Genomic DNA, 24,893 nt, shown 5'->3' with positions numbered 1-24,893 from the left:
TCACAGGAAATACTAAACAAATTGAAGCTATGAAAGTGGAATAATTCACTGAACAGAGCTGTTGCCTCCATTCTCTTCCTTTGTTTCATTTTTATTCCTTACAAACAGAACCATAAGAGGCAACTGAATTTTGTTTCCATTTTTGGTTAATGTGTTTATCTATTTCTCTTGTATCATTATGGATAAACAACCATCTACTGCCTCGAAGAAAGAATGATTTACATAGGCCACTGGAGCCCTGTTCTACATTAGCCTATAATCCAGACCAGGGCATTCATCCGGAAAATGGACTCTCAGCTTCAGTGTCACTCTTCTGAAGTGAGCGGAATGGGGACTGAAGGGTCTCACACATCCTCTGAAGGCAAGCTTGTCAATCAGTTACTGAGTATATTTATTTTACAAAACATTAGTAAGCACATTGTCATCTGAATCCCTACATTTCCATGAAAAGTTTTCTTTTCAACTAGTCTGTCCTTTTCTTTAAAAATGAACCTCAACCTAAAATTTCAGATCACCTCTTTAAAATTAGTATTCATTATAGTCAGTTGTCCTGAGGAGAGATGCTGTATCAATGTTATTCCGCCAGAAATTACGTCCAGAAAGAAGCTTGCCAAAAGTTCAGTACTGCTAGGAAGCTTAACTTATCACTGTATGAGCAATTACTTCTTCAATAAATTATGCAGCATTTATTAATCAAGGTATTACCTGTTCAAACAAGAAACAAAATCCTCCACTGTGCATATATTAACAGTAGATAGAGTATGATACATTATGCTGCAAGGAAACAGAAAGAGGAATGGTGTGGGGATTTAGGGCTCTAAATTCAGGGTGAGACAGGAGAGATGTTTACCACAGAGTGAAAAATGTTCTATAAGGAATTGGTGAGTTGAAGAGAACATCAAAGCTGTGACTATTTACAATGAATTTATCTCTTTCTAAGCCAGTAAGAGAGGAAGATCCTGGCACTTCTTGGAATTGCCCTGCTGTGTTCCCACATTTTAGTGTGAAAAGAATTATCTTTCATTTCTTCAAATTACATTGAAGTGTTTCTTCTGCTAAATAGTGTCACTTTCACTTCATAAATTTCTTTCGGCTTCACTGTACATTTGATCTGGTTTTAGATCATACAGCTTATTAAGCAGGTCTTTGTGAACTCAACCAAAACATACTAGATGTTATTTGGAATTTAGAATTTTGTAACCAACCAATCACTACAAAATAAACATAAAGATCCTGACCAGAGTGTACGCATTAGCTTTTTAAAACTACCTATACGTGTTAGGTTCTGCCTCAGAACCTTCCATTACTGTGGTCACATTGCTGCCTATTGAATGGCATAGCACTGTGTGATGTGATCACAGCTGATTCTCAAACACTGATCTTTTACTACATTTAAAAAAAAAATATCTGAAAGAACCCTTGTTAATAAGCCAGGCTATAAACCCACAAAAATGTCCTTATTTGGGATTCCTATATATCTTTCAGAAATAAATTGCAGTGTTTAATTGTACTGTTTACTACCACAGCTTTTAAACCTTAAAAGTCATCCAAATGTTGTTTCATTGGGTTTTTTTTAATTCTCAGTTGGAACCACTTAATCCTCTGGCAGAAGGTTTTTCTGGAGAAAATACCCTCTGACAAAAAAGATATACTGAAATCCATATAGAGTAGCTGTAATATTTTCCTTTTTTTAGCTACAATAACATTATTTAATATGATACATTATTTAATAAGGGATCTGTAGCAGTGTCCCAAAATACAACATGGAACATTACTATCTCTTTTTAATTTTAAGTACCGAATTTGTGTCTCTAGAGTTTGTTGTTTCTGAAGTTTCAACTGAAAATATAATTCATCACACATTAATGTATAATCTCATTTTTAGTTCTGAGGATAACTTAGGTTTGCTATAGAATGCTAGTTATTTAGACCCAAGTTGTAAGTGTATTTTGATTGTAAGACCTTGCAATCAGCCAGCAGGGATAGTAGCCAACTATGCAGCCAGCTAGGGCTGTATTTTGTTTCTGCTTCTGTCAATGTTCTACTTTGGATCCTGCTCCAACTCTTCTGCCTGTTATCTCCATCATTCTTGGAGACAGTAACAAATTGCCTATTTCTTTCCCCTGTGAGTTAGAATGATCGATTTGTCAATGTCTAGTTAAAACTTACTATAAAGTAAGCAAAATCTTGCATAAGTATTTATATGTCTGCATATTCAGCGGCTGATCTTTCTAAAAGATGATGTTAGGAATAGAGCACAGATGCAGGTTGTTTTGGGTTTGTGTGGCAGGGTTTGGTAGCAGGGGGGGAGGGGGCCGCAGGGCCGGCTCCTGTGAGAAGCTGCCAGAAGCTTCCCCGGCTCCACGTCGGACCGGCCGCTGGCCCAGGCCGAGCCCGTCAGTGACGGCGGCAGCGCCTCTGGGAGAACAGCCTTGAGAAGGGGAACCTGCGGTGAGTGGGGGGATCGGGATGGGAGAGGAACCCCTGTGCGGATACGAGGGGAGTGAGGAAGGAGGGGAGGAGGAGCGGGGAGGAGGGGATGCCCCCGCAGCCCGTGGGGAGACCAGGCAGCAGGCTGTCCCCCCCCCAGCCCACGGAGGGGAGCGGGGGAGCAGATGCCCACCTGCAGCCCGGGGAGAGAGGAGCCCACGCCGGAGCAGGGGGTGGATGCCCCCCAGGATGGCCGGGACTCCAGGGGAAAGCCCGCGCTGGAGCAGGCTGTGACTGAAGGACTGCAGCCCGTAGAAAGGACTCATGCCGGAGAAGTTCGTGAAGAACTGCAACCCATGGGAAGGACGCACATTGGAGAAGTTTGTGGAGAGCTGTCTCCTGTGCGAGGGACCCCACGGTGGAGCCGGGGACGAGTGAGGAGTCCTCCCCCTGAGGAGGAAGGAGCGGCAGAGACAAGGTGTGAGGAACTGACCCCAACCCCCATTCCCCGTCCCCCTGCGCCGCCGGGGGGAGGAGGGAGAGAAAACCGGGAGTGGGGTTGAGCCGGGAAGGAGGGAGGGGTGGGGGAAGGGGTTTTGAGATCTGGGTTTACTTCTCAGTATCCTTGTTTTGATTTGATTTATAGTAAATTCAATTGATTTTGTTTCTTCCCCCAGTTGAGCCTGTCTTTTGCCCATGACCATAAGTGGGGAGTGATCCCTCCCTGTCCTTGTCTCGACCCACGAGCTTTTCTCTATATTTTCTCCTCCTCATCCCACCAGGGCCAGGGCAGGGGAGTGAGCGAGCGGCTTTGTGGTGCTTTGTTACCGGCTGGGCTTAAACCACGACACAGGTACAAAGTTTTTAACCTCACCTGTCTTCTAAAAGAAATTTAGTGCAAAATTTCCTTAACCTTTCCATTTCAAACAAATCCCATTTCAGTTTGGGATGCCTAGTCATTCAGATACATCAAATCTTGAGCTTGCTACTGTGAAGTAATTATGGCAGAAAGTTACTATGTGGTTTAGCAGAGTACAACCATTTTCCACAGATATATTAAAATGCTAAAATGGGAGCAAATTCACTGTAGGTGTTAAACCCACCACGCTTTGGAGGCTATGAGGCTGGAAAAAACTTCATCAATGGAATAGAGCAAGAATTTCAATGATGAAGTTGGACTTGGTCTCTGTTCTGTTACGTCTTCTATCACATCCACAGCTGATCTTTTCTGCTAGATGCCGCTGCTGTATTTAGTTTCCCCAGTGAGAGAAATGGGTGTGTTTAATCTCCTTCCATGGTCTCTCTATTATCACCACACAGAATGAGAACTTGAAACTCAGCTATGTTGTTTTGGGCGATCACGAATGTTTTTGTCTCTCCTCAGGTTATGGGTAATCTGAGTTCACCTTTTCAAGGTTAAAGACATTGAACGCTAACTGGCAAATAAGATTTATAAAGATTCTGCATTGTATTTGCTTTGTGTGGCAAGGTTTTGGTAGCAGGGGAGGTTACAGGGGTGGCTTCTGTGAGAAGCTGCTGGAAGCTTCCCCTGTGCCCAACAGAGCCAATGCCAGCCGGCCCCAAGATGGACCCACCGCCGGCCAAGGCCGAGCCCATCAGTGATAGTGGTAGCGCCTCTGGGAGAACAGATTTAAGAAGGAAGAATAAAGTTGCGAGACAGCCAGGAAACAGCAGCCAGAGAGAGTGAGAACATGTGAGAGAACCAACCCTGCAGACCCCCAGGTCAGTGCAGAAGGAGGGGAGGAGGTGCTCCAGGCGCCGGAGCAGAGATTCCCCTGCAGCCCGTGGGGAAGACCATGGTGAGGCAGGCTGTCCCCCTGCAGCCCAGGGAGGTCCACGGGGGAGCAGATCTCCACCTGCAGCCTGGGGAGGACCCCACGCCGGAGCAGGGGGTTGCCCGAAGGAGGCTGTGACCCTGAGGGAAGCCCGTGCTGGAGCAGGCTCCTGGCAGGACCTGCGGATCTGTGGAGAGAGGAGCCCATGGAGCAGGTTTTCTGGCAGGACTTGTGACCCTGTGGGAAGCCCGCACTGGAGCAGTGTGCTCCTGAAGGACTGCACGCCGTGGAAGGGACTCATGCTGGAGCAGTTCATGAAGAACTGCAGCCCGTGGGAAGGACTCACGTTGGAGAAGTTCGTGGAGGACTGTCTCCCATGGGAGGGACCCCACGCTGGAGCAGGGGAAGAATGTGATGAGTCCTCCCCCTGAGGATGATGAAGCAGCAGAAAATAATGTGTGATGAACTGACCGTAAACCCCATTCCCTGTCCCCCTGCGCCACTGCGGGGGGTAGGCAGAGAATCTGGGAGTGAAGTTGTGCCCGGGAAGAAGGGAGGGATGGAGGGAAGGTGTTCTGAGATTTGGGTTTATTTCTCATTACCCTACTCTGGTTGATTTGTAAAAAATTGAGTTAATTTTCCCCAAGCTGAGTCTGTTTTGCCCGTGATGGTAACTGGTGAGTGATCTCTCCTGTCCTTATCTCAACCCACGAGCCCTTTGTTATATTTTCTCTCTCCTGTCCAGCTGAGGAGGGGGGAGTGATAGAATGGCTTTGGTGGGCACCTGGCATCCAGCCAGGGTCAACCCACCACATGCATATAAATCACATCTAGCTTAATGTGACATAAGACATGATCCAGCACAAGAAAAACAGCTTACACTGTGTCATAAAACACAGATAGACATCTCCCTTCTTTCATTCCTTGCTGCTATGCACTGTCTTTTGGTGGCAGTTCAGAAGTTCTTTATGTTTTCACAGTTCTGCTCTCGTGCAAGTCCCACCATCTAAAACCTGACTTCTATTCCACAACTCTGGCTTCTCCTTTGTTAAGTGGAATTTGACCCCTTTGCTACCTCAATTCCTCCATCAGTCAGTGAATCTGTTGCTTATTTACCAAACATCTGGAATTCAGACTTGAAAACCGAGTTTGCCCTTGGCAATATCTCTTCATCTGTAGGTGCTACAATTAAATCTATGGTTGTTGTTTAGCAGCCCTCCATTGTTAGTCTTGTGTCTAAAGCAAGAATTTCTTCTGTTACCTTTTTTAGGTTTTAGATCAATATGAGGATATTCAGTAATACAGAGTATAAACAAGACCTATACTTAAAAGAGAGTGCACTCAGACCCAACTATTACAGGCAAAGAACCTCTGGTATCAAGCAGAATTCCTAAATTACATATTGATGCCTCTAAAGAATTTCTTATGGCAAAGACAGTCATAACATGTTCTTTTCTATGAGAATTTTTATAACATGAAATAAATAATTCCAAGAAACCCTCTCCCAAGCTGGGTTTAAAGTCTCAGCATCTGGCTAGCAGAAAACATAACACACACATAAACCTTATGGTATCAAGAATTAGATTTAGCTAACAGAAGAAAAGGCCAGAATTTGAACTGCATGGACTTTTCTTGATCTTAAAGTGTCTAGCATGCTAGCATAGACAAAAAAAGTAGAATATTTTGGCTTAGCTCCTCTGTGCTCTTTCTGTGATACAAGGCAAATATTGAAGTGGTTAAACACTAAATGTTTCACCACTGCCAGAAAAGCGAACATCACTATGTCTAGCACAAAATTATTTTTTAAATAGTTTATATACAGTAAATACAAAGGAAAACAAATGCAAAAAGAAAACATCCACATGTTCTTCATCAGCAAGGGAACTAAAATCTCCATGGTGCTATTCATGACATTAACTTAGAGTCTTATTTCAGTTCATGAAATCCATAACTTACAATAATCTACATCAGGAATGTGGTTCCATTGCTAGTTTTGGATTCTCTTGTTAAAGCACAAAGGCTGTTGAGATGGAATTATCTCAACACTATAACTATTTCATGTTAGCTGAGAAGCACTGTAAGAAGTTTCTTTTCAGAATGGAGTCTGATTTGCAAACACAGACATTCAGTTCTTAGAAAGGACACTGTCATGATACACTTGACAAACAAAAAATGTAATGGCATAATGAAAATTCAATACAAAAGAAAAAGCCCAAGAGGTTACTGTCTCCACATACACTGAAAGAGAAATTATTTCCATGTTTTAATAATGAGTCCATCTCATAAAAAAGGCTGGTAATGGACATAAGTGAAACTGAGTTCAACATTTAAAGTTTCTAATTAAAAAATCAGTCCATTCTTAAAAGTAAAAAAAATAATCTCTTTTTCTTCCAAGTAATTCATTGCACTGTGTCCAAAGCCCTATATCTGACAGAATACATTTGTCCCATTATCTTTTCAAGGGTTAAGTTAAACAAAGACTGAACCATGGCCTTTGTGTGGCATTAACATAACGGTTTACTATATTCCTTTTACTAAGCATGCTGAGATGTACAGGGTAGTTGATTTGTACCACTGAGAAATTTGCCTGACAAATTTGGTGGCCTTCTATGAAGCGGTTACAGCATTGGCGGGTAAGGGAAGAGCAACTGATGTCATCTACCTGGATTTGTGCAAAGTATTTAACACTGTCCCGCACGACATCCTTGCCTCTAAATTGGAGAGACATGGATTTGACGGATGGACCACTCGGTGGACTAGGAATTGGCTGGATGGTCAGGATGGTCACACTCAAAGAGTTGAAGTCAACGGCTCGATGTCCAAGTGGAGACCAATGACAAGTGGTGTTCCTCAGGGGTCAGTACTGGGACCGGCGCTGTTTAACATCTTTGTTGGTGACACGGACAGTGGGATTGAGTGCACCCTCAGCAAGTTTGCCAGCGACACCAAGCTGTGTGGTGCGGTCGACACACTGGAGGGAAGGGATGCCATCCAGAGGGACCTGGACAGGCTTGAGAGGTGGGCCCGTGCAAACCTCATGAAGTTCAACAAGGCCAAGTGCAAGGTCCTGCACATGGGTCAGGGCAATCGCAAGCACAAATACAGGCTGGGCAATGAGTGGATTGAGAGCAGCCCTGAGGAGAAGGACTTGGGGTTGTTGGTTGATGAGAAGCTCACCATGACCCAGCAATGAGCACTTGCAGCCCAGAAAGCCAACCGTATCCTGGGCTGCATCAAAAGGAGCGTGACGAGCAGGTTGAGGGAGGTGATTCTGCCCCTCTACTCCACTCTCGTGAGACCCTACCTGCAGTACGGCAATTAGCTCTGGGGCCCCCAACATAAGAAGGACATGGACCTGCTGGAGTAATTAGAGGGCTGGAGCACCTCTCCTTTGAAGACAGGCTGAGAGAGTTGGGGTTGTTCAGCCTGGAGAAGAGCAGGCTCCGTGGAGACCTTATAGCAGCCTTCCAGTACCTGAAGAGGGCCTACAGGAAAGCTGGAGAGGGATTTTTCACAAGGGCATGTAGTGACAGAACAAGGGGTAACAGTTTTAACCTGAAAGAGGGTAGATTTAGATTAGATGTAAGGAAGAAGTTCTTCCCTGTGAGACTGGTGAGTCACTGAACAGGTTGCCCAGAGAGGCTGTGGCTGCCCCATCCCTGGAAGTGTTCAGGCCAGGTTGGATGGGGCTTGGAGCAACCTGGTCTAGTGGAAGGTGTCCCTGCCCATGGCAGGGGGGTTGGAACTAGATGATCTTTAAGGTCCCTTCCAACCCAAACCATTCTATGATTCTATGAAATAAGCTCTGGAAAAAGAACCCACTGACTCAAGTTTCAGTTGTATTGTATGGGGTTAAAACCTGTAAAACCAGGACTGGGGTAGGAACTGCACTGTGGAGGACATGCTGCCTCTTGATGTACCTGGAAATCAAGTTTTCCAAGTAACTGGAACAATACCATGTCAAGATTTTTGAGAAATACTTTTCAGAAATAAGCACTGAAGAGCTTGCTTAACATTCAGCTGAACAAGCTAATTGCCATTAACAGAGTTGCTGCCATCATATTATTCATTTTCATGGACAGTCAGTCAGCAGATACAAAAAATATTTCCAACCACCTATTCAAAGCTATTTCTTTGTCACATATTATTACAGACAAATGTTGGCTTTAATATTTTATAAGGTGTGTGATGATTCCAGTGACTAAAATTGTGATGAAAGCTCATGGAAAATAATCAGCAGGTACAGGAGTCTAAATCATTCTGCTTGAAGTTCTTTGCTGTGAAAGTCCTTGTTCTTTTTCTACATAATATTTCCACTAATATCTGTTGTAGCTCTGCACAAGGTAAGAGCTCATGATCTTCATACATCATTGAGGTGAATGTTGCCAGAAATTATCTAAGATTTATGCAAATGTACACTCTAGAAGTCAGCCTTCCTTCTGTGTGGAAATGTCCTTTAAATTAATCCAGTTTTTGGCTTCAGAAAAGGGTTCCTTTTCCTAGTATAGTGTTTCTTAACCTTTTCAGATTGATGATCCAGAATCAAAGTAAAAATCATTCACAATCTGATCAGTCAGAATGAAATGCGTACATGTGTGCAATAATAATCATATAATTTATTTGTGCATGGCTTTCAAAAGATGGATTGGAAATATTCGGTCTTGAAGGTCATGGTGTGTGGTGATAGGAAAGGAAGTTTTTCTTTGCTTTGTTACAGCTGTGTTTCTCAAACTTTACAACCACTGATTTTTTAAAGACTTTCCCCTTACCCAGAAGAATTAAACACTGATCGAGAAACAGTAACTTAATCTTGCATATAGAAAATCCCATGATACTCTACAGTACAGTATCTCACTGGTGTTCAACTTTACATCTAAAATTAGCTTCATGTTTTCCTAGAAGAAGGCAAAGATATTGACAAGTCCCCTACAGCACCAGGCTCCTATTAGATTTTGAGCTGCAAGCTAAAGCATGCCAAGCTTTCCTTATAAACCAGTTGTCTGGAGAGGCCAGACTAATCATCTGAGCATGCCCTGAGCCTGGGACTAAGGGACAGATCCAGGGAGTCATATGGTGAAAGCCAAATCAAGTTTGCAAACTGTCCACCCCAAGCTATACACTGCAGAACTCAAAACTGACCCATAAGGTCTGCCATTTCAACTTTATTCAGTCAAATCCTTAGTAACTTATAAGGAATGAATGTTGAAATGTGCCGCCTTTTAAAAAGAATAATCTGTATGTTTTTGTAGAAATCCATCATGTTTCTTATCCTACGAAGGCACAAAAGTATCTTTCTAAAATGCAAAGTAAGCTAGAAGCTGCAGGCAATATTCAGGAGACATTACTGTTCAACTTAGAGATCTGCTATGTATATGTACAAAGGAGTATTACAGTTAAATGAATACACAAACCCTAAGCTTTGCAGAGCATGAAAATTAGAAGCTAAGGGAAAGCACAGACAGTTCACACTATAAAATAAATGTTCTCATTTTTGATACATACTTCTAAAATAACATCTTTAAGAGAAACATGCTACTGCAGAAATTAACATACAGTAAACAAATCTGACATACATGAACGACTACTCAAACCAGGGCATTTCATGTAATATAAAAACATGTTAAACAGCAAAATAAGAAAAATGGGAAAAAGAAGTGTGTATATATACACACATACTTGTATTCAAAGGTCAATTTAAAATATCAGCATCTTCTAGCCTGCACCGACCTTACATTGGTCCCTACTCCAGCAAATACTGAAGTCCTGACCTCTCTAGGACTAAATAACATGTGTAACTTCATTCACTGTTGGCAGAGGAAATATTCACATTACCAGTGCTGCATGCAGCCTTACGTGTGTGCTGACTATAACCTTTGAGGCCAACTCCCCCCTCTCCACACCCCCCGCAATCAAATCAGCTTTTCATTTATTTTTTCATATTGGAGCAGGAAAGATGAGATGGTCCTTGTGTTTGGTTTTGTTTGTTTTTTTCATCACAACAATGTAAAATGAATGTATAAATAATACCTTCTGCATTTGGGATTACATCCTATTTGTCCAAATTAAATCAGCTTTTTTTTTTTTTTTTTTCAGTTTGCACAGCCCAGGAGAGTGAATCAGTACATGAAAACCCAAGGACAACAATGTAGTTTTAAGTACAGCTGTTTCCTGTACATATGAGAAACAGAAACAGCTGAACAATGAATTTAATTTATTCCAAATATAAATGACAGGTGAAGGCCTGGAAAACACTTTCTTAAGAAAATAATATGTTTTCTTAAAATACACCTGAGAATTTTTTTTTTTATTTTAATGCTTTTACCTTAAATTACCACAAGATGCTCTGTAAAAGCAATGTACCAAAATTAGTTCACTATATCTCACACTTAGCTTACATAGGTCCTAGTCCTTTAAATATCCCATTCCTAATTTCAATACAACTAAACAAAATGGGCAAATTTATTCCTTGTTATAGACAAAAGTATTCATTTTACTAATGCCATATATAACCTTGCAAACTATACAAATCTAAACTATAGAGTTTAGAAGAGTTCAAAATTCAATCTTTAAATATTTCAAGTATAACTAGACACTGAGAGCTTTCTCTGCAACTAAATCTTTAGCAGGCATACTGAGACAACTTTTGCTGTCTGCCCAAATGCAGGCAACATGAAAACACAGTAGCAACTTGTTGTTCAATATTGTTTGAATAAAAACATACTGTAACTCTTTGCTAAAAATCATGATACGCATCTCATCTGTTCACTTTATATAAAACCCAGCACAGTTCAAGAACAATGCACATTGTGAATATACTATAACTTGTTATCCCAAAGAAATTAATGAGTAAAACCTGACATATTAGCTCAGTGAGAAAGAGATTTAAAAATATTTAGGTTTGTACAATCTCCAAATATTGCAGGTTATTTTATTTTTAAAAATATCTAGTGTAACTAACTTGCATATTTCCTTTTGATCTAAGAGTAAAAAAAGGTTCACTATTTACAGACTACACAATGGAGAATGACAACAATACATTTCTATAAAACTTGAAAAAGTTTCCATCAAAAACTTTCCATCCATTTGAAAAATCAAATCACTTCACTTTGAGAATAGTAGCTAAAGTGTTAAAAAAAAAAAAAAAAAGAAAAAAAAAGAAAGGTATATTAGCAATACTCGGAACAGGAGGAAGTTTCATAATACCAGTGATTTTACCAGAACCTATTGTTTAAATGTTAGCAAGGAAGTTCACAGAGGCATGCAAATGCGACTATTCCTGAAAATCAAGGTGCTGGCATAGAAATGGATCAAAGCAGAAGGATCAAAGACCTTGACCCTGTATTTACACAAAATTTTTCATACATGACTGAATAAAGTCAGCATTATGTCAATCACTTCAGGCAATAATTATGAATTATTATTATGTTTATAGTAGGAACAATAATGTTTGTTTCAGTGGTATGTATACAGAAGAAACTTTCTAATTTGAACAAACAACTGTGAAATGTTTATAATTACCAGGAAAAAAAGCAATATTAAAATTGGGCAAAGTAGATTATTATGTGTTATTGTTTGCTTAAAAATATCAGGATTATGTGTTGTGAAATGTGCTTTGCTTCCTTAGACAACTTCAATTTTTGTTCCTGTAACTGTTGGTCTAGTAAATACAGCATAAATATAAAAAAAAGTTAAGACTATGGGACTCTTGAAAGTCATTGCTAACAGTGGCAAAACTGCCAGTTTTCAGTGTGGATTACTAAATGTTAAGATTAGCAAAATGATGATTAGAAAAATTCTCTGCAGTTATTAATATGTCTGTAATAGTTTTCCACTAGATAACAAGGGAAATATTTATATTCAAAGCCAGAACTACCCAGATGGAACATCACCAATATTAAGTCATATTGCCAAGTTTAAGGTATTTTTCTGAACTACGTACTGTATGGATTCTTTCTTTTATCAAAAAAAAACCCAAACCCAACCCAAAACAAAAAACCAGATTTATTTCCCCCACAACCCCTAACACACTAGTATTAACCAGAGCACCAAAGCTGGTAGTACCTGAAATAAATCCACGGCTCTAATATTAGACATACCTGAAAAAGCCATTTTTTTCCCTCAAGGAAAGTAAAAGGTTTTTGCTGTTACTGTCAATTATTTATATCTCTCTCTTGTATTTCCCAAATTCTACTGAATATTTTATGCAGCTTGTGAGCAAATACAAACAATTCAACAGTACCATTTGTTTTTATTTCAAAACATTCAAAACTTCTTTTACTAAAAAAAAAAAGAAATAAAAAAATCAATTAAATCCATCCTCAAATTTTAATCATATTAAAAACCCTTCTATTTTTAATTGACAAACTTCTGTGTGGGTAAATGACTGACATACTCTAGCACTCTTGTAACTGCTAAAAATTTTGCACAAGCTCATTTCTTCTCAGAGAAAGACAAAATTATGTTGGCATCTTAGCTTGAAAATGTAAATCAACAGTAAAAAACAATCTTAATCTTCTGACACTTGGATTTCTTGTGAGATAATATATAAATGTCAGAAGATTCCCAATCTTCTGACACTTGGAGTCATGCAGTATCTATGCATTGGCTGTTTGAACTATTAAGTGTTTAACTTAACCAAAGAACAAGTTTAGGAAAAAAACCCCACAATGTTCACTTTGAGATACATTAAGAAATAGGTCCCCTCTAAACTCTCCTTTTACATGGAACACGTATCTCACTAATTAACAGAAAGTCACTGTTCTAAGGTTGCCATCACAAGCTTGAACCCAGCAAGTCTAACAACCGCCAATCACTTCTTGTGCCAGTTACTTGCAAAAAATAATGGGCGAACTTAATTCAAACTGTAAGGTGCATACTACAGGCCAAAAGAGATCTGAGATGCTGAGGAAGAATCTGAACTACCTGGACAAATTCTTAAGAAAAACTGTTGAAGGAAAGTGCATACAGGAGAAAAGTAGCGAAAGTACAGAAAGCGCGTGGCAGACTTTGCCAGTACAAGTAAATTTTGTGACCTCAGGAGAGGTCTACGAAAACATTTTTTTGGTCTACAGTACTAGGTGTGAGAAGATGGTTACTTGGGGGCAAAGAAAATTTCTCCTGCTCTTTGAACTTTCTTTCACCCAGGACTTCATCATTCTTTCCAAGCATACAAAAGATCATTAAACAATCCCTAACTTCATTTTGCTCACCCTCTAAACTGGGACAATCTGTAAGACCCTGGTTCTGGCTGCCACTGGGCACAACGGATAAAAATATGAAGAATATCATAATCTCTCTGCACTGATACCACTGGCTTTTCATACATTTTATACACTGTGTGCAAGACATGCAGCACAGTATTGGCCTGGTTCTGTGGTGTGTGCAAAGACAGTCTCATTAGTAGTGGACTTGGTACTGTTAGTTTAATGGTTGGACTCAAAGATCTTAAGAGTCTTTTCCAACCTAAATGATTCTATGATTCTATGTCAGAGCAAGACATTTCTGTATGCCATCTTCCTGAGTGCCCTTGTATGCTTTGGTTGGAAACTTCCACGCAAGTTGAGATAACTCCAGTAAGTTCTAATGCACCCCAACATGTATTTTTTGGATCTACAGTTTCCCCACTGCATGAATATACCTAAAAAGATCCGGTTACCTAGATGAGATAGCAAAGGAGGTATATCTCCTGTTCATTCTTTGGAGGTTGACTCACAAGGCCTTCACAAAAGGAATATGAGGATTTCCACAAGGCCAAAGGTTTGCCCAGTAGGGTATTTAGTTTCTGACTACAGTAACTAAAAAGTTAATAAAAAACAAAGATGAAGAAGTTATAATAACCTATCCCTAAGGTATGTATTTCCTTTATGTATTAAAAGACACGTTTTTTTTGTTTGTATAAGAATATATGTTGATAACAACTGGACTTCCCTCTATCCCAAATTTGTCCCAACATTCCTATTGTTCACTGAAATATGCAGTGCTAATTGAATTTCAGTTCAATCTCAGAAGTCACATTGTGGCAGAAAGTTCCACAACTGTATTTGCTTTTCTCAGTTATACTTGTTCTACTTTTGGGTGTTTACTTGGTCCTGATATATTATGAAACTGGAATGCATGGTTTCCATGATCCCATGGAAAATGGGATGCATCATTTACTACAGTATTAGGAAAGTGCAGTAGATTTTTTTTGATTTTTTTTTGATTGGTACTTTCTATAAATTACATGGAGCAAACCACCTCAGTATTCATTCATGTGGGATTGCTCCTTATGTATCTTGGTAAGTTTACTATATATCTCTAGATTCCTAAACTCTTCGTTATATTCCTTTCTGGTGGTAAGCAAAGATTCAACTCAGTATTTCAGGCTAGAGTAGTTCTAGTATGTACAAGTAGTGTTTTAATGTACCGCATTATACTCTCCAACTCATTCCTTACAAATATTCATATTTTGCTTGGGTTTTTTAACCATCATCCTAACTAGAGTTATTCACTGAACTGTTCATAATGAAACTTGAGTCTGCTTTCTATGACGTTCAAGTTAATATAGGTCCCAGCAAAGTAGAGAAGTATTGTTACTCATAGCCTTTGTGTATATCAGTATCTTTTACAATGCATGGTGAGCCAGACTTGATTAATAAATGCTGTGGTATTGAAAGGACATTTGCCACATAATACCTCTGGTAGAATGAGATATGAATACTACAGTCTGTATGTAGACTGCAAGATCAAGAGGTACCAGATAACAGAGTGAACAATAGGTAGGACTGCCTACCACCTACTCCACAGTCTTTGCATAATTGCTCAGCGATTTCTACCACTCTCATAACGCCTCAGGAGCTTCTACACAGAGAAGCTTATTTTCATCACGGAATACTTCCAAATAAATTGGAAATTGCTATCAGCATCACAGTAACAGGAGAGAATGCTTAACACCTACAGCAAAGTTAACCTGGGTTTTTCTCTCCCATCAATATCCAAACAAAATTCTATGCATAGCCACTGTTTATCTCAAACTGATAAGAACCCAACAAGCCCTTAAGACCATCCTCAGAGGGTCAGATCAAAGGCCGGTGTTCCCAGTGTTCTGTCCCCCATAACCACCACTAGCAGAACGTACAATGATGCTTTACCTGGATCCAGTAATCTATAGCTTCTAGCAGCTAAAGGACTACCTGAAGTTGTATCTTTATCATTATTTTCTTCTGTTGAAACAGGTGATAGACTGAGAAGTTGGACAGAGCCAGATCTTGTATTAATTATTCTCAAACTTCACTGGAAACATCCCCATTCAGTGGTATTCCTTTTTAACACCACATTTTCCAGATCATGTGTTCAGATAAAGCTTGTGCTGTCAAACAACGTGTAGAGGTGTCTATTTTTACAAAAGCTGAAAAGTGCTGGTATTGTACAGGACTGCCCATTTATCTTTAACAAGGAAAGAAACAGAATAATCATAAAATACAGAGGCAAAAGCCATGAACAGAAACAGTAAATCACTACTGGAGTTGTGAAGGATATTAAAAAAGCCTGGAAGAAAAGCTTCCATTTGCATAGGCTTTGAGAAGACAGAGTGGTCTACTGAAATCTTAGCTGCCACCAAACTTACTTGTTTGCTGCTTTGATAAAATAGAAAATAATATTTGTTAATATAATCCTTTCAAAAACTTCTGTGAATAAAAACCAGGAGTTAGAAAGAACAGAAACATCTGCCTGAGGATTAACAGTGATAACTGTTCCTGAAACTTCTCAGGACTACATCAGTCTTTCTAACAGAGTACGTTGGCTGTCACAAAAACTGAGATAGACACACGTCTGTAACATGCCATCCTCACTTAAAATCTGAGGAGGAGAAAAAAAAAAAGAAAAAGAAAAAAAAAGAAAAACAACCCAACAGTGTTTACCATGACAACATAATTTGTCAACTGCAGCTCACTTCTGCAAAGGCGACTGCTGTCATCGGTCTGAAAACATGTCATTGCTGCTCTCGCATTTCCAGAAGATGGGGCAGCTCAAAGTAGCTACGCTAATGGGATTTATTAGACCACTAGATCTGCCTTCTGCAACTTTAGTTTCCTCCCAGTATAAAATAGGTCTCCTAGTCTTCAAACATCTCACACTGACAGGAATGGCAGCTGATGTGCTTGTCAATAACACAGTGCAAACCCATAATTTTTGAAACAGAATACATAAGCCTTTGCAGCTTATCCAAAAGACTGATTCTCAGAGACCTCAGTATTGTCCAACTTGTTCTCTTTAGATGGGCTGCAAAGGAGGACACATGACACACATTTATCTACGGATCCACAAATTCCACAGGCGAAACACTGAAATGTGAAATCTGATAATTTATATCTCCCTCCCATAACTGATACTTTTTCACTCTATAAAACATGCACCCGCATAGTCCCACACCTATGCAACAACATGTATGCAGATAAATCCACTTGCTTCCTGAAGTGCAGCACTAACTGGTAAAAACTTTGCAAAGTGCCCCCAGTGAAGAGCTCTGTTTTACACAGTCGTTTCCTATTACACTTGGATATACTGGTAATCCAGGACCAAACTGCTAGTTTTGAAAGGGAAGCGATGGTTAAAGAAAGGATGAACCATCACAAGAACAGTGAGGACTGCAGTTGACCAATTTGACAGTCAGAATTTCTGGCTTGCAATACTGTCCTGGTTTTGGCTGGGATAGAGTTAATTTTCTTTCTAGCAGCTGGTATAGTGTTATGGTTTGCCTTCAGTATGAGAAGAATGTTGATAACACACTGATGTTTTCAGTTGTTGCTAAGTAGGGTTTAGACTAAAAGTCAAGGATTTTTCAGCTTCTCATGCCCAGCCAGCAAGAAAGCTGGAGGGGACACAGCCAGGGCAGCTGATCCAAACTGGCCAAAGGGATATTCCATACCATGTGATGTCATGTCCAGTATATAAACTGGGGGGAGTTGGCTGGGGGGGATCACTGCTCGGGAACTAACTGGGCATCAGTTGGCGAGTGGTGAGCAATTGCATTGTGCATCACTTGTTTTGTATATTCCAATCCTTTTATTATTATTGTCATTTTATTATTGTTATTATTATCATTATTAGTTTCTTCCTTTCTGTTCTATTAAACCGTTCTTATCTCAACCCATGAGTTTTACTTGTTTTTTCCCAATTCTCTCCCCCATCCCACTGGGTGGAAGGGAGTGAGTGAGCAGCTGCATGGTGCTTAGTTGCTGGTTGTGGTTAAACGACGACAAATACGCTTCCATTCTGCCTCCTTTCTTATAGAAGGTAGATGTTGTTGTTCAGAAACTCACCCCTAGCTGTCTATAGGTTTTTCAATAAAAGGCATAAACAGCTTCAGAGGAACTCAGAAGTGGTAAGACATGAAGCCTCGTCTTCCTCTCTCCCAGGTCAGGGAGATTTCTCCAAATCTACTATTTCATGAACGAGTATCTGCTTATCACTTTGGAAATTGATATAGGAGGCCTACACCATGGCATATCTGTCCCACAGTTTTGCAAATTCATCTTAATATACTAAAGTACATTAATGTGCTTAGCAAACTTTGTTGGGGTTTTTTTTCTGAAAAGGAGGAAAAAAGGAACCTGGAGGAAAATGGTATCTACCATTAACTGATATTCTTTGAATTTGGTTCAGATACCAAAAACGCAAACTACAAGCCACAGTGTATCTTAAATTTCTGAAGAAGGCTACAGAGGAAAGTCAGAAATTCCAATTAACACATTGTAAAAAGCTGATTTTTTAGTTCTTCCCTAGTTTTCTATGTAATTCAATTAGTTTACTATGAAACCATAGCAAAATGTATAGAATGTTCCAAAGGAAAATGATTTTTTTTTTTTTTTTTTTTTGAGGTTTAGGTTGTTGGGTTTGATTTACACGACAAAAGCTGTGAAGTTTCTTTTAGAATGGCCTTCTAAAAGCTTAAGTCATATCTATTGAGAAACTACGTCTTCATCACAAAATCACATATAAAACTTCTGTAAATGTTCAGTGTTAGATCAGAAATTGTGCCAATTTGGCAAGGAAAAATCTTAAGACTCTAAAACTTGTCTCTAATCTAAGCTGACATTAATGTCAATATTTTTAAAATTGAGCAGAGAATTAATAATTAGCATTCCAGTAATAGTGTGTTTGAGGGGAGAGTATGGTGATCCAGGAGACATTCACTCCCGGGAAAGTTCATTTCTACTCAGCTAAAAACTGAACATTATGTTCTTGAGGACTGTTCCTACAGCAATACATATAATTATCTTTTGATTGTGGGTTTTTAGTCATAGAAATGTCAAACATTTTTATTACTGAACTTTTTTGGAATTTCCTTTTTACAAAGTCCATGTACATTTATTAAAATTTGCAAAGCTGAACAGGTATCAAAGAGCAGTAATGAAAAGAAAGGAGAATTATTGTTATAAAGCAGGCACGACATGGAATAAAACAGAACTAATCCAATGCATAACTTTAAAGTTGGACAACCTTATCATGAAAGCAATCTCTCATAAAAGCAAACAAACACTTGTCTTATTTTTCCTTTTCATACGTGTATCTATGCTATTATAAATTTATCAAATAAAGGACAAAGAAAATGAACAAATCAAGAATTAACTGTTTATTAAAGGATTGCAAAGTCAAAACAAATCTCTAAAACAATTGTGTGTCAGTAGATAACAAAGGAGAAGCAGATAATTAATGTTTAATTTACTGAGTTATTTTATTAGTTGCAAGTTCTCAAAGCCTTTCACTTCCAGGCTTCATTTCTTAATACCTTTTCCCTCCTAAATGTATAAAATAATAGAAGTTTAAATTGTTTTTCAGAAACTATTCAAGATATAAAGCTGAATATCTTTGGGAACAGCCTAGAACCTACAATTTTATTTTTTAATTAACATACTTTGCTCCAGCATTTACATTTGCTATTTCAAACTATGTTTCTTAGAAAGACTCCAGATGGTTGACTTGAAAGTAAGGTCAGCTTTTTGACATTTTCTTTATAACAGCATCAATATTAATAAATAAATATATTAGAGAGATTTTCCTAAATAACGGCCTACTTTAAAAATCATAATCTCATAGCTTCAGTGTTCACTTAGGTAAATTGTGGGTCTCACCTTGGCATTTAATTAGTCACTTGGAAAAAAACCAAACTAAACAAACCACAGACACCTTCATGTGGGGATGTATTTGCACTCCATAACAGTTATCGCTTAATTATCTTTATTTCAGAAGCAATATTTATTCACTTCACCTGCTAAAAAGTGTTAGCCTCTCATAGTTCTCTGTAAATGTAATATCAAATATAAAAACATTTTCTGATTTCCCTTTTATGTCCAATCTCTTGTAAATGTAATATCAAATATAAAAACATTTTCTGATTTCCCTTTTATGTCCAATCTCTTTGTTTCCCACCCTCAAAGTGATGTCCTTAAATGTCTCTTCACACTCTTTCTTACCCCAAATTAGCTTGACAAACACACAAAAGAATAAGAAGTAAATATTTCAATTTTTGCTCTAATGGAAAATTTGTCCTTTAAGATATTTCCTGCCTGGAGCATGTACTGTGCTTTACTCAGCTTAATTCAATTCATTTTTGGTATCTAACATAGGGAAGAATGTCTTTCATTGGTTCTCATAATTCGAATACCATTTCTGATCTATTGCACATGTGTATAACTTGAGTCAAATGTTCACCTCTAGCTGCTTTGAAAAATATTAGTAGGAAAACACGCTCACCTTCAGGCTCCCCACAGAGTGTACACTGTGACTCTGCAAAGAAAAAGAGATAAATTACAATTTCTTAATTTTAAGATCTGTCATAATTACATCCAAATATAACCAAACTTACAGAACACAAAGTTAGCATGAAAAATGCAACTCTATTTTCAGGACCCATTTTTTAACAGCTGCAAAATAACTTTCAAAAAAAAGAGTTTTTGCAGGAAGAATGTTGAAATAGAACTATATAAATGTCAGTTACATTTATATAACTATCACCTTCATAGACTCCAGCTGAATGCATTCATGTAGCAGGACTTTTTGCTTCCACATGACATTTTTGTATTTGTAGATGTACAATACTGCAGTGACAACAGTCACTCAAATAAAAAGTTTAAGCTTCCTAATATTTTATTTTTGGAGGTAGCAAACAGTAATAGTGACAGAATTATTATATTCGTTTCTCATAAAGACTTCCAAGTCCTCCCAGGTAAGAGGAGTAAGTCAAACAGTCAATGTAAATGTGCAGTTATACTCTGCAAAATATTCAAGTATAGAAATGAAGGAAATAAAACTTCACCACAACAGACGGTCTCTAAATGTACAATTACCATTTTATTCACACACCACTATTTGGAAGTTGGCTGTCTTAAATATTATTTTGCATAATATACAAATATATACACACATGGAGGAAGTATTTTAAAGTATCCCTTGAGATTGAGCTGCTTCAGGTGTTAGTATCAAGCTGTAGAACAAAGCTATTGTTTACAATGCAAATACCAGAATCAATTGAAATCACAGGGAATGTAATCAAGTTGGCAGATAATTCTGATATACTGAAAAAAGTCTTACTAGAACAAAACAGCACAGTATATTTTAAATCACAAATCTCTGAAATCTCCATTTTAACACTCAGCTGAAAAAATTACATGTCCTGGTTTTGGCTGGGATAGAGTTAATTTTCTTTCTAGCAGCTGGTATAGTGTTATGGTTTGCCTTCAGTATGAGAAGAATGTTGATAACACACTGATGTTTTCAGTTGTTGCTAAGTAGGGTTTAGACTAAAAGTCAAGGATTTTTCAGCTTCTCATGCCCAGCCAGCAAGAAGGCTGGAGGGGCACAAGAAGTTGGGAGGGGACACAGCCAGGACAGCTGACCCAAACTGGCCAAAGGGATATTCCATACCATGTGACGTCATGTCCAGTATATAAACTGGGGGGAGTTGGCTGGGGGGGATCACTGCTCGGGAACTAACTGGGCATCAGTTGGTGAGTGGTGAGCAATTGCATTGTGCATCACTTGTTTTGTATATTCCAATCCTTTTATTATTATTGTCATTTTATTATTATTATCATTATTAGTTTCTTCCTTTCTGTTCTATTAAACCGTTCTTATCTCAACCCATGAGTTTTACTTGTTTTTTCCCAATTCTCTCCCCCATCCCACTGGGTGGAAGGGAGTGAGTGAGTGGCTGCGTGGTGCTTAGTTGCTGGTTGGGGTTAAATGGCGACTTTACATCTCTCACAGCAACAAGTATGCTGAAGCAAATATATGTATATGCAGGTGCACACACACACGTATACATTTTTATAAAATTCAGTACAAAAAGCAGTTTAACACCCCTGGTATATACAAATCCAATTCAAAAGCTTGCTGAAATTATCTCCAGCCTTGAATGACAAATAGGAGATTGGACCTTAGCTGTGATCTTGACTCGAAGGCAAAAAAAGCCAGAAATATAGAATATGAAACACATACACTGAGTAGATTGACCTTTATAGCACCACTGTGACATTGCCAGTTATTTAGAAGTACTTTCTCCATACAGATAAGAGGCTGTCTCACAGCAACCCACTGTTGCAATGGTACTTGAACCTACATCTTTCATATATTTTAAACATGTTAATAATTGGGTTTTGACTACTGCCAGAGGCTGCAGCGTTCATGGGGGAAAGGAACGAGAAAAATCATCTTTATCTAGGCAACTCTGCTGTTGATAGGTGGATCACAACTTTTAAAACAGCATAAAGTTGCATGATAGAGAGTAATTAATTTTCAGGTAGTTCAGCACCATGAAACATGTAGTTGAACCATCCATTGATGGACTCACTAGTGTCCCCAGCAGATCGGACAAACTGAGAACAACACCCCAATGGCAAGCTTGAGAAACCCCCCAGTGAAAAGCATGAAAAGCCTAGTCTTGGATAACACAGGCCTGTTTCTGTCACCGCTGGATGAAAAACACGCCACAATCTGAAATGATGCAGAGGAAGCAGCTCAGATCTCTTTTTCACTTTTAATTCAAAGACTTTCTGAGGTTTTACTGAGAGGGGCTGCCTGTCTGTGTGCAGTTTATTATTGTGATTGATAAGGAAGAACAAGCTGAGACTTGGTTTCTGAACTTCTGACTTTTTGCTGATCCTCTACGTCCTGCTAACAACTGCTTCCCTGCTTTTTTACAATCCAAAGAGTCTGCCTGACATTTTTTGCAGCTCTAAACACCATCTTCCAAAGGTCCCCACTCAACAGTACAAATTATTAGCTTCCCTCTTTTCCTCACTAACATAAATTAGTCCCAATATTACAAATCTGCAGCAGGGTAGATAGTCTAACTGCAAAATAAGGCTTGTGGCTATGACTGGTGCTAGAAAGTTGTCCAGAAGCTAGCTAGGTGTCAGCACTATCCCTGCCAGACCACTGCTTTTTCAGACTTCTGTCAGGTGTTTGTTTAAGGTCTCATGTTTATGGGCAAGCCAGGTGTTTCTTCCCCTACCTCAGCATGCCTGGGGAGAGTTCATGGGGGGATTTTGTTTTAATTCATCAATGTATGCCTTCTAGAGGCTGGGAATCATTTCAAACTGACAGCTGCACCTCTCTTTCTACACTGGTAAGAAGCAGGCTTTGTGGATGTGAATGATTCACCAGTAAGGCTCTGTTTACGAATTTCCCCGCTGTAGTTTGCTCCTGTGGGGGAGGACTAGATACCCTTTTAGTTGTGCTTGACACATACAGATCGAGTGACAAATAAAACCACAGCCACTTCTACCAGGCACGTGAACAACATGACAGAGAGGTTGTACGGAGCACTGTTTTCCACAGAGCCTCTATGTGTGTGTGTGAGAGAAAGAGAGAGGAATAATTAAGTCTATTTAGATCCGTACATTCTATGGCTATTGTTGAGAGATTGCATTTCCTAAGTTTCTAAGACTAAAAATCATATAAAACATACACATTGCACTCAAATGTTTGTAGGTTTACATTATATAGAAATACAGAATTCTTAAAATCCTGTAAAGAAACTATGTCTTGAAACTTACTTTAACTTCTTTTCTCTGTGAGGAAGTTGCTGTGTCTTGGTAGAAAAGATCTTTCTGGAAGATAGTTCAATACTAAACACCTGTACTAATTTGGAAATTTTCTAATTTAAATTTCAGTTCTGGGGTCAGATGAGAGCAATGAAGGACGTGACAACAGTGTAAAAAGTTACCAATCCATCAGGTGAAATGAGATTGTTTATGCTGAGATGCACCTCACCTAAGGTTGGGTGTCTCAGCATTAATGTTCCAAATCTAAACTAGTCTTAAAAGATTTACCAATTAGTGGAAAGAAACAGCCACCCAACCTGCCTTAGAAACCTATGTTAGCATGAGATAAATCAATACATCGCTTTTTGTAAGTACCCGTTCCTTTTTTTGTGTTGTAAGAGGTCTTAGGGTACATCTTCACAATAACATTCACAGCAAAGAGAAATGTTCTTCGTAAGCTACCTCTGGAGGACACCTAGTTCAGCCTCCCACTGAGAGCAGGGCTGCCACCAAAACAAGTTCAACTCAGCTGGAGCTTTGATAGTCAAGTCCTGAAAGCCACCAAGGATGGAGATTCCACAACCTCAGTGGGCAGCCTGCTCCAGTGCTACATTACCCTCGTAGGGTCCTATTTGAATCTCTCAGTCTGCAGTTTGTGGCCATTCTTCATTGTTATAGCAGCCAGCATTGCCAAAAAGACTTTGGCTCCATCCTGTCTGTGACTCTTCCTCAAATAGCTGTAGTCTGCTATGGATCTCCACCTTAACAGGCTAAATAAGCCCAGCTCCTTCAGCTACTGTGACCAGAGGGGCCTCTGCTAGACTCCCTCCAATTTCTCCCTATGCTTCTGGAAGCAGGGACCCCCAACCACTGAACACAGTATTCCAGGTGTAGCATCACCAGCACCAGAGGGCAATAATAACCTCCCTAATTTGCTGATTGTACTCATCCTGGCAGAGCCCAGTACACAGTTTGCCTATTTCCAATGAGAACACTGTCTGTCGACCCATATGCAACTTGGTATTCACGTTCCTTCAGAAAAAAATAAATTAATAAAATCAAGTCTTAGTAAGATCAGTCCCCTGATCCAAGTCTCCTGCCAATTATAACAGTGCTAATGCATGGCACAAGGCAAGAGGGAATGTGTGGCCAAACACAGGTAGACCAAGACTGCTCTTTTCAGGACTGGCCAGCCCATCGATTGGCTTAAGGGAATTGTGAAATCTCAGCCGCAGACAAATAACTTTTGTATGCCCACGCTGGATGAAATGACGTCTAAAGTGAAAGTGCTTAAGCTACTGCGCTTCGTGATGGAATAAGAGCAGGGACATTACCACATTTCAGACAAAATATTTCTTAAGCCTGTCCTTCTTGCAATTCCTAGTAATGGATTATGCCTCTACATATCTGATTCATCTAAAGTATTATAATGCTACTTTCACAGGAGATATTCTTTCTTTTTAATATGTTGCTAATCAGCTGCACTTAACATAGAAGCTCGTTCTTGCAAACACTCATACATGTGAGTAACTTCTTTGTCATTGCTCTCAAAAGTAAAATGACTAAGATGTGCGAGTGTTCAGAGATTTGGGACCCAATAAATCAATAGAACAAGGAAAAACTGTATTTATATTATTAATCT

The 24,893-nt window shown here is 39.2% G+C and overlaps 1 protein-coding gene across 5 annotated transcripts in view; it reads right to left on the bottom strand.

The window, feature by feature from the left end:
* The window catches only part of DLGAP2 (DLG associated protein 2), a 482,669-nt gene that overhangs the window by 234,791 nt on the left and 222,985 nt on the right, over positions 1–24,893 (bottom strand). For all 5 annotated transcript variants that reach the window (XM_030037650.2, XM_030037651.2, XM_030037654.2 and 2 more), the window contains one exon: positions 19,962–19,994. In XM_030037650.2, coding sequence (XP_029893510.1) covers positions 19,962–19,994 — 33 coding nt within the window. The remainder of the gene's footprint in view (positions 1–19,961; positions 19,995–24,893) is intronic.

Source organism: Aquila chrysaetos, chromosome 15, assembly GCF_900496995.4.
Source record: "Aquila chrysaetos chrysaetos chromosome 15, bAquChr1.4, whole genome shotgun sequence".
NCBI classification, from domain to species: domain Eukaryota; kingdom Metazoa; phylum Chordata; class Aves; order Accipitriformes; family Accipitridae; genus Aquila; species Aquila chrysaetos.
This window is presented reverse-complemented; position numbering and strand designations above follow the sequence as displayed.